Genomic DNA, 10,000 nt, shown 5'->3' on the forward strand with positions numbered 1-10,000 from the left:
TGGACATCGTCATCGATATATTTTGATATATGTATGATTAATAAATATTGTACTCAATAAACAATAGTGTTTACTTTATTTCACAAATATTGTGATTGAGACGGCCGAATGGGGAGCATTGTTTCCGATCACCATTCAATATAATAGAGTGAACAGTTTTTAATCAGTCATTGTAGCTGATCAGTCATTATTATCTGACAATAATATTGCAGATACTTGTTTGCTGGCCTTGCTGAACGATCTCATTTGGACAGGTTTAATTTATGTAATGGATTAATTTTTGATGAAGGAAATAATAGCAAGTTAATATAGGCAATAATACATTAAATGTAATAAAAATCTTTTTACATGTAACAAATGTATAACACTATATTAATATATTACTCAAGCAATTTAATAGTGTTTATTAGCTTAATTTTCTAATAACCTTTTAATTAATGATTTCCCACATTTAATACTGTAGAAATTGAATACTACAGTAATAGGAAACAAATAGGAACAAATTAACTATTAATAAAAAAAATCATAAGTGTATATACACACACACACACACACACACACACATACATACATTTATATACATATACATACATATTTATATTTATATATATATATATATATATATATATATATATATATATATATATATATATATATAACAGCTTTAACAGTGACAGTTTAGTCAAAGATAGCAGTTTATATATAAACTTATAATAATTATAATCAGTTAAGATAATCAGTTTATAACTATATATATATTGTTTAAATGATTAACTATAGTAGGCTAATTTATTTTAAAGTGACCTATTATTGTTTGCTTTTTATATTTTACAACAAAGTGATTTTAACCAATTATGATGAAATTAAGAGCTTGAATTAGTTTATTACACTTAATCCAACAATTAGACGGTCTATTATGTTTTCTTTTGTGTATATGGACACATGAATAAAGTCATGTGTCTTTAACCAATTATTTTTATTTACATAATTTAAGTTCAGAAACTGCAGAGGTGTTAAAATGATCGTTACGATATAATAATAATGACTGAAATGGGAAACCATATTTGTGAAATTCAATATGTGGCGATAATGCTAAAGAGTTGGTTACCATATATGGTTTGCCTAGATTGTGTGTCCTAGATTGTGTGTGCCTAAAACGTGTGTGGTTCTGCGGGCCTGCAGCTGGATATATATCTCACCACTGCACTAAACTCCATTTCTCTGACTGATTCCTGCTTCAGTTTATCAGGAAGTGATGATTTAGGTCTCTTTAGTTTCGCGTTGTTTGGAAACACTGCATTATTCACAACATTTTATGCAATAATACAGTTTAGCATGGAGACAGCTAATTATTATTCATAATGCAAAAATCTTAACCGTTTTCATAAGAGATTAAATTAAGTGGAAACAGGATCTGGAGATATTAAATATGCATTTTGTCATCTTTATCTGTAGAGTGAAGATAAGCTGAAGCCTGTGAAGGTTGTTCCAGGTCACTTACTGTGTTTGGAGCATGCAGTAAAACAGAGTTATTTCCCCAGAGAACACATCACCGTCCTCAACGCTTTCATGAGCAGGTAACTCAAAATCACTCATGCACATGAACATGTTCCTGATATCAGCTGATGGTGTGAGTGATCTGTGTGCTTTCTGTTTATATGGAACAAAAATTATGCATGAAGTGTTCGAAATCAGAAGCTTGTCCAATAGCAATACTCAAAATATAATGCATTGAATCAGCATTAAATGCAGTTCCCGGATGTAATGTTGAATTTTGAATTTATGAACTGAAATGAAATGAACTGAATATCACCTTTTCAATGATATACATCATATATTTTTAAGCATAACTGAATATTTTGGAAGTGAATCCTGGAAGGTGAAATATTTAGTATCCGCTTGTTAAGTGATGACGTGTTGGTGACGTATGTAATACTGTTTCCGGGTCCAAGCCGCCACTCTTTTGAGTTGAGAAATCATTCGTTTATGATCTCTTTTAATTCCTATCACACATTAAAGTTAATTTTATATAAAGTCATAGTGGCACAACAATCTCTGGGCTTGCTGCATCGCAAATACCACAATTTTAACAATTTACAATAAAATGAATCACTTTCTGGCCATCAAATATTAGGCATGGACATATATACTGCGATCGTGATTTTCGAAAGTATTAAATCGCTTTGAAAACGTTTATTATTACCATTTCATGAATCTCCCCATTCAGCTGAATAGAGCGCTTGGACCCGGAAGCCGCTCCGCGTGACGTCACACTTAACAAGCGGATAGAATTTAAGCATGAAAATGTGTGTGAAATGTTTTAGTTAAAATATTCACAGCTTAAATTAATAACAGCTACGTTAAATTTCAGGACCTAAAAAGACAAACCCTGAAAATTTAAGTCATTAAAATGCAGGCGCTTGTTGTTCAGTGCATTATTTTATTCTGTATTCGACAAGCTTTTGATTTCAAATATGAGACATTCATTTAGTTTCATAGTTTGCTGTTTCTTTACTGCGCAGGCCGAATAAATCACTAGAGGTGTGCAGCAGCGCTCGAGACCGGCTGAAAAACACCCTGCAGAAACTCATCCCTGAGTGCTGAAAACACACACGTGCTCACATGACTTTGATCTGGATGCTAATAATAAACTGTAATAACATGTTGAAATCTTAACTGTCCTGTCTACTGTCTGACATCTAAGATGAAGAGAATGTTTGGATAATTAAAAAAAAAAAAACTTTTAATACCAGACAAAAATGTGGGGGACAAAAGATGTTGTGCTACCTTTTTTTTTACTGCAGATTTGTCTTAGTTTGTTCTGAATACACAAGAAGATATTTTGAAGAATGGTGAAAGCTGTTTACTCCCATAATAATTTTCTTATACAGTTGTTGTTACTGGTGTTCAACATTCTTCAAAATATTAATATTATTTTTGTTTTGTGATTCAACAAAAAAAGATAATCAAAGGTTTTGAATCACTTTTAATATTTGTCAACACGATGCCTTTATATCTGCTAGATGAGTCGTATGTGTGAAAATAATATATTTGAGAATTTTATTTTACTTAAATAGTCGTTTTTAATTTGTAATCTAATGACTAAAACACACAATTTCTCCACAATTGGGTACTTCAGTCTCTGCAGATCGAAATCTGTTTTTCTGTTTATGTGCTTTTGTTGTGTTTTATATGGATGTTTTAGTGGTGTACAAAAATTTCAGAATTACAGAAAGTCTTACTGAGTCCGTCAACAATTTAAGCAACAAACGTTTAATCTTTTTTCTTAAAGCATTTGCAGTAGTACTAATTTACAGTATTAAGATTTATGTCTACTAACTACTAAAGTGCACTTCAATGCAGTTTCATCTGTTTCCAAACAAATGAAGTTGTTCAGTACTACAGAAATTTGTCTGACATCAGTATAATGTGGGGCATCACTACATTTGTATAACTTTTGTCACTAAAGACAACGCAACCTTGCATTGTCTTTAAAAAAAAATCATTTATACTATTTAATCTTTGGACATTTTAAACGAACCAATGAAACTATCATAATGTTATCATTTTACCTCACTAAAGACAGAGTCATGTCACTACTTTAGATTTTTATAACCACTTTTTTTTTCATTTAGCAAGAATCCTAAATGAAAAAATAAACATGGAAGCTTGGCTTTCTAGGTAGAAAGTGTGTCTTACCTGGTAGACACAGCGGTTCTGCTCTCCTTTTACCCTAAAAGACGTAAGTTCTCCATTACACTTTCTGTTCTAATTAAACAGAACATAACATAAATAAATGTAATCAATTTAAAATGTAAAGTGGCTTCCAAAATCAGTCCTGGAAGGATAATGTCCATCAGAGATTTACTCCAACTTGCCTTAATAGACCTATCTGGAATTTTCTAGTCTGCCTGCTTGATGAGCTGATTCAGGTGTGCTTAATTGAGGTAGGAGCTTAACTATTCGGGAAAGTGTCACTCCAGGAGCAAAACTGAACACATATTCTGTAGATCAGGGGTGCTCAACCCTGTTCCTGGAGATCTACTCTGCTCCATAGTATCCATACATGCTAAACATGGCACAGATTTGTTTTGTTTTTTTATCATAGAGTTATTATTATTATTGTTATTATTATTAAATGCATTCTTCAGAGACTTGGACATTTCCAACACAAACAACCATTTGTAGTTCCTGTTTTTTTTTAGGTTATTTTTGTTGTTTGTCTCTTACTGTTTGTCCTACGAGAAGTTCAGTAATTTTGAATTATAGTGTGAAGTCTCAAAACATGTTAACCTCTTTAAGTCAAGTGCTATTTTGGGGTTTCCACCTGGATTTTGCCCATCCAATTTCAAAAGCTTCCCAAATCCACATGCAGATGTGTAAATGCATATATTTGGTATAATTTTAAAGAAAACCCTTTGAATTTTAATAAAACACTGAAAAGTGAGAACAATAATTGTATATTATGCTGTGTTATGATAAACCCCTCCAAAAAAAGGGGCGCTTTTTTTTTACTAAACTCAAATTCGAAAGTGTACCTTTTAGATTCTGTGTGGTCTAGGTTGCTGTCATTTGCTGTCTCTATCCTAATCTATGCAAAAGTTATTCTATTTCAACTGATGAGAGAACGGAACCACTCATGGGGGGTATTGGGCCAGTACGGACCTTGATTGACGTCACGGACATGGTACCGGGTACCCAGAGTTTATATATATATATTTGGTACAAGAAAATCAGGAATCAGAGCAAGAAAATGCGACCAAAGGGGCGACACAGTGGCTCAGTAAATAACATGAGTGTGCATGTTAGAGTGTGTGGGTGTTTCCCAGTACTGGGTTGCAGCTGGAAGGCCATCCACTGCGTGAAACATATGATAAAATAGCTGGCTGTTTATTCTGCTGTGGTAACCCCTGATAAATATATGTAAATCCTATATTTTAATAAGAACACATGACAGGATTTTGCACATAACATGTCTCCCTTTGAGAAATTTATGTATAAACTAATTTCGAGAGGATCACGTGCTTATGATTGCTAGCGGCTGGATCCGCATTATCTAATTCACTACGCTCCAATCAGATGACTCCTAAACTACTATAAATACCCTGGGGTTCATTCCACTGCTATCTTCGTTTTAAAGAGTCCCCCCTTCCTCCCCTACTCCTCCTTCCTAGACGGGTGACACGGTGGCCCAGTGCGTAGCACTGTCGCCTCACAGCAAGAATGTCTCTGGTTGCTGGCTTTACCAAACTAGCAGACATTTCTGTGTGGAGTTTGCACTTCTCCCCGTGCTCACATGGGTTTCCCCCGGGTTCCCCGGTTTCCTCCCACCGCCTAAAAACATGCAATTAAGTCAATTGAACAATCCAAATTGGCAACATAGACACGCTTCTAGTACTTAGTTAATTTCAAGAGCATTCACTTGCTACAGCAGGGGAGTTCTCGAGATCTACCTGAGCTCAAACTCCCCTCCCACCTTGCAACGAAAGGGAGCCCTGGGCACGAGGATCTCATGAGCTCTCTCTCCCGGGACAGCATGCCAAACAAGCTTTTACAATTAATCATCAGCTAAGTGTCAACTCTTGAAAACAAACAAAAACCCAAGATGAGCCAAGCTTACAAAGAGACTTGCAAATCTGTGAAAGCAATTGAAATATCCAAAGAAATCATGTAATGGGAATTACGGAATCAGTGCGGTGGGTTTGTACTCAATCAGATCAATTTTGTTTACAGTGATAATAGGCGAGGGTTTAGACTTCAGACCTGGCTCCCACTGCTCAGTTTCAAACAAATTTGGTTGTCGGAGACAAACTTCTTCTTCAGGAGTCTTCTTCTCCTGCATTAAATCAGATTTTTTTTTTTTTAAAGCATTCAGTGACAGAGACACTAAAAAAAAAAGCATTCAGTGACAGAGAAACAGATTAAGTTTATGAGTCGATATACCAAGTGAGTTTGTGTGATGTATTTGTGGAGTTTATTCAAGCCTTCTGCAATGAGTCATGCACAAATGCTCTTAAAAAGCTCTTAGTACACACATACACAAATTTACCTTTGCATATCTATACTTGCAGCAAATGTGGCATGATACAAGATAATATATACTACTACATGCACTGCTATGTCTGTTATGTTCAAGAGGTGATGAATTACATGACCTTATGATTTTGATTGTACTGACTTTTCATTTTGCCGCATATTGTAACATGAAAGACAACTCATATTAACAACTTAATCATATTACTGCCTTATTTTGATTAAGTTAACTATCTAAATTACTGATGTCCATGTAAACAGTCATTGTTGTTCAGTCTGAGATTTTACAGTGTTACACGGGAGTTATATTCGTGCAGTCTGACATGCTACAATCATTTAAGATTATTAAAAAAAATCACAGAGCCGGGCTTTACTCTCACAAAATGTGCAAAGAGGAGGTGAGGGTTTGAATACAATTAGCCCAATTACAGTATGTTTAGGGATTGGATTTACTCGTCCCAATATTTATTCCTAAACACTCCCTCTGAGAATTCCCAGCGGTTGGGATTCCTTTGCCCATACATATTACCTTGGTGGGTGGACAAGTTGGAGATATCCCGGTTTCTAAACATATCCAAGGTCTTTAAGATCTGGTCCCTTGATTTCTCAGTTGTGGAGACCACCGCACGAGGTGAATCTGATGGACATGGAATAAGACATAAGATAATAAGATAATAAAAATTACTAGACTGGATTTTTTGAGTGTTTGTTGGATTTAGAGTATTTTCATGGTAACTTACATTGTTGAACCACCTTACTGGTCTGATCTTCAGGAGTCTGAATGACCTTAACTGTTTTCACTATGGAAATCAAACACATCTGCACTGTACTTCACACATCAAGACAAAATTAAAGTACAACTATTTTCAGAACATTGTAATAGTTAATGAACCCTTCTGCAAATATATCAGTATTTACCTGTTTTAGATATCTCTTTAATCTCATTTGAGGCAAACTGCTGAAGTTTGTCTCTGAACTGAGAGACTGATTTCACCACATCATCAAAACACAGATGAGAACTGACCGTGAAGCCTGAATCTGAAGATCCAGAGAAAGTGTCAGACGGGCAACTCTACAAAGACAAACACAAACACGCTATAAGTACAGAAGCTTGTTACCGTCACTCATTCTTCATCTGTTCTACATCACACACACATAAATACCTGGAGGAAGTGAAGATGATCCTGTGTTTCTGAAAGCTGCTTCAGCTCAGTGTTTCTCCTCTTCAGATCATTGATCTCCAGCTTCAGTCGCTCCAGTTGTTCTTCAGCTCGACTCACAGCAGCTCTTTCCTGATCTCTGATCAGCTGATTCACCTCAGAGCGACGTTTCTCAATATGCTGGATGAGTTCAGTGAAGATCCTCTCACTGTCCTCCACTGCCGACTGTGCTGAGCGCTGGTACAGGACACACATTATAGTCACACAGTGTCATTGACCATGTTTACATGGACATCAGTGATCTAATGATTTGCCTTAATCTGAATAAGACAATAATATGATTAAGGTTTTTACATGAGTTGCCTTTTGAAAGTTCCATGATCCCGTTTTACATGTTATAGTACTTAGATCAATTCATGTCATTGCGTCACCACGCTATTCACGTTTCCTCCGGAGTTTCGTGTAATTTCAGGTGTTTCACTTTTATTTTGTTGACTTTAACTGCAGTTTGGTACTTTCATTTTCATTCAGGAACATTTCATGCATGCCTTGCGTAACAAATGAGATATTGGATGCGAGGAACTGCTGGAAGAGTGTTGTTTTAATGGTGTTTGATACCGCACTACATATGAAAAAAACCCTCCACATTTCATGATGTGTGTGTCTGTGGTGCTTCACAGACTGGGTAGGTGCAGAGAATAGTGTCAGACAGCCGTGTGTTTATAGACTATCCTGTCGCAAAATGAAGGGAAAATCCTACATGACAGTAATTGTTTGATTGTGGTATTTATGTCTATTCTGCACTTCAGTAATGTCACTAAAATCAGCATACTCCACATGTCTTAGTTTAATTTCTGTTTGATACCATTAGGAGTTTAGTCGGATTAAGGTCATCAAAAATCTCTGTTTACATGGTAGACTCTTAATCAGAATATTGTCTTAATCATATTAAAATCAGAGTATTGGTGTCCAGGTAAACATACTCATTCATACTCAAACTAGCTATAATTAGTTAGCTTTAATAATATATTAAATCTATAATATAAAGATATGAATTAGATTCATGCTCAAGACTGCAATATCTCATACAAATTTGGGTATGAAGCAGCGTTTCCATCTAAAGAGTCAAAATCATGACTTTATGTAATCTGGAGCCAAATATACGCAAGTCAACCTTGCTTTGTTTGATATTTCCAGTTGTCTGACGATTATTACAATAACCTACCCTGCAATGTGGGATTATTAAAGGAAGGACCAGTAAAGACTATTAATGCATGACTTTGTCAGGGGCTTTGTAAGTACACAGTTCATATGAACCAGGGGTGTTTTTCGTATGTGGATTACTCAGCTGGATTTGGTTACTGACGATTTGACACGATTCAGCATCACTATCATTTCATATAAACAGGATTAGATCGGGTCAGTTCAAGCCAAGATAATATTGAATGTACCGAATTCTGAAATTATCTTACAGTAGTAGTTATATTGCCACCTTGGAATTATAAGGTTCTATCTTTGTTCTGAATGATTTTGAGTTATAAAGTTTTTGCATTACATATAGCCAACAGAATGTGTGTAACATTTGATTTTTGTTTTTAATAAAAAGTCTGCTAAAAAATGCAAACAACAAAAAAAAGCATGCTATCATGTAAGTTTGTAAGTTGTCAATTAATAAGAATATGTCAATAAATCAATTTTGACAAAAAAAATTTCAGATAGAACCTAATAATTCTACAGTGATGATTTACACTTGGGACAATAGTATATATATATATATATATATATATATATATATATATATATATATATATATATATATATATATATATATATATATATATATATATTTTTTTTTTATTTTTTTATTTTGGAGTGCAGATTGCATAAGTTTTATTAATAGCCTATATATATTTTTAACTTTATTTAGTCACGAATATATGTATATATATATATATATATATATATATATATATATATATATATATATATATATATATATATATATTCGTGACTAAATAAAGTTAAAAATATATATAGGCTATTAATAGCCTCTCAAAAAATGTAACTACACGTTGCAACGACGCGTAGCGCAAGCTCTGTGATTGGTCGGCTTGGTAGCGCTGACAAGTCTGGGCGGGACCAAGAGCCGCGTGAATGGCGCGAGCCCAATGTAGCGATTGTTTACAAGTGTGGAGTCCCGTGAAGGAGCTCTGAATGGAAAGTTTTGTTTTGTGTTTACCTCATAGTTAAAGTTGTTGCACGTCCGCCGGTTCCTGCCTCAAAATGAGCGAGTTTGAGCCACTTGTACATCCCGGAAGTGTTCAGGAAAAGCAAAAAAGCAGCGAAGAAACTTGACACAGATGAACATTTACACCTCACTGCCAACTAGCGGTTCGGAAGTGTTAATGCAGACCAACAGAGACAGCGCGCAGAAGTATAAATGCACAGCCACGCGCGTTGCCTGCGCTGTGGGTTACGCCGGTCACTTGACGCAGAAGTATAAACCAGGCTTTAATGCAGGCCAACGGAGACAGCGCAAAGAAGTATAAATGCACAGCCATGCGCGTTGCCTGCGCTGTGAGTTACGCTGATCACTTGACGCAGAAGTATAAACCAGGCTTTATACACTACAGACAATTTAGCCTACCCAATTCCCCAATTCCACGTGTTTGGACTGTGGGGAAACCGGGGCACCCGGAGGAAACCCACACCAACACGGGGAGAACATGCTTTTCCACACAGAAACGCCAACTGACCCAGCCGAGGCTTAAACCAGCGACCTTCTTGCTGTGAAGCGATTGTGCTAA

General features: G+C 35.4%; 3 protein-coding genes across 4 annotated transcripts in view; 2 read left to right on the forward strand and 1 right to left on the reverse strand.

The window, feature by feature from the left end:
• The window catches only part of rangap1a (RAN GTPase activating protein 1a), a 28,478-nt gene extending 25,808 nt beyond the window's left edge, over positions 1–2,670 (forward strand). Inside the window, 2 exon segments of the mRNA NM_001076616.1 lie at positions 1,456–1,577; positions 2,523–2,670. Of these exon segments, the coding sequence (NP_001070084.1) occupies positions 1,456–1,577; positions 2,523–2,604 (204 nt within the window). The 3' untranslated portion in view covers positions 2,605–2,670.
• Positions 1–10,000, forward strand: part of LOC141381087 (uncharacterized) — a 460,537-nt gene that overhangs the window by 445,731 nt on the left and 4,806 nt on the right. The gene's annotated exons all lie outside the window — the stretch shown is intronic.
• The window catches only part of ftr43 (finTRIM family, member 43), an 11,868-nt gene continuing 7,778 nt past the window's right edge, over positions 5,911–10,000 (reverse strand). Inside the window, exons 4-7 of the mRNA XM_073943906.1 lie at positions 7,197–7,430; positions 6,952–7,105; positions 6,774–6,833; positions 5,911–6,670 (exon numbers count right to left, since the gene is read on the reverse strand). Coding sequence (XP_073800007.1) covers positions 6,483–6,670; positions 6,774–6,833; positions 6,952–7,105; positions 7,197–7,430 — 636 coding nt within the window. The 3' untranslated portion in view covers positions 5,911–6,482. The remainder of the gene's footprint in view (positions 6,671–6,773; positions 6,834–6,951; positions 7,106–7,196; positions 7,431–10,000) is intronic.

This window comes from Danio rerio, chromosome 3, assembly GCF_049306965.1.
Source record: "Danio rerio strain Tuebingen ecotype United States chromosome 3, GRCz12tu, whole genome shotgun sequence".
NCBI classification, from domain to species: domain Eukaryota; kingdom Metazoa; phylum Chordata; class Actinopteri; order Cypriniformes; family Danionidae; genus Danio; species Danio rerio.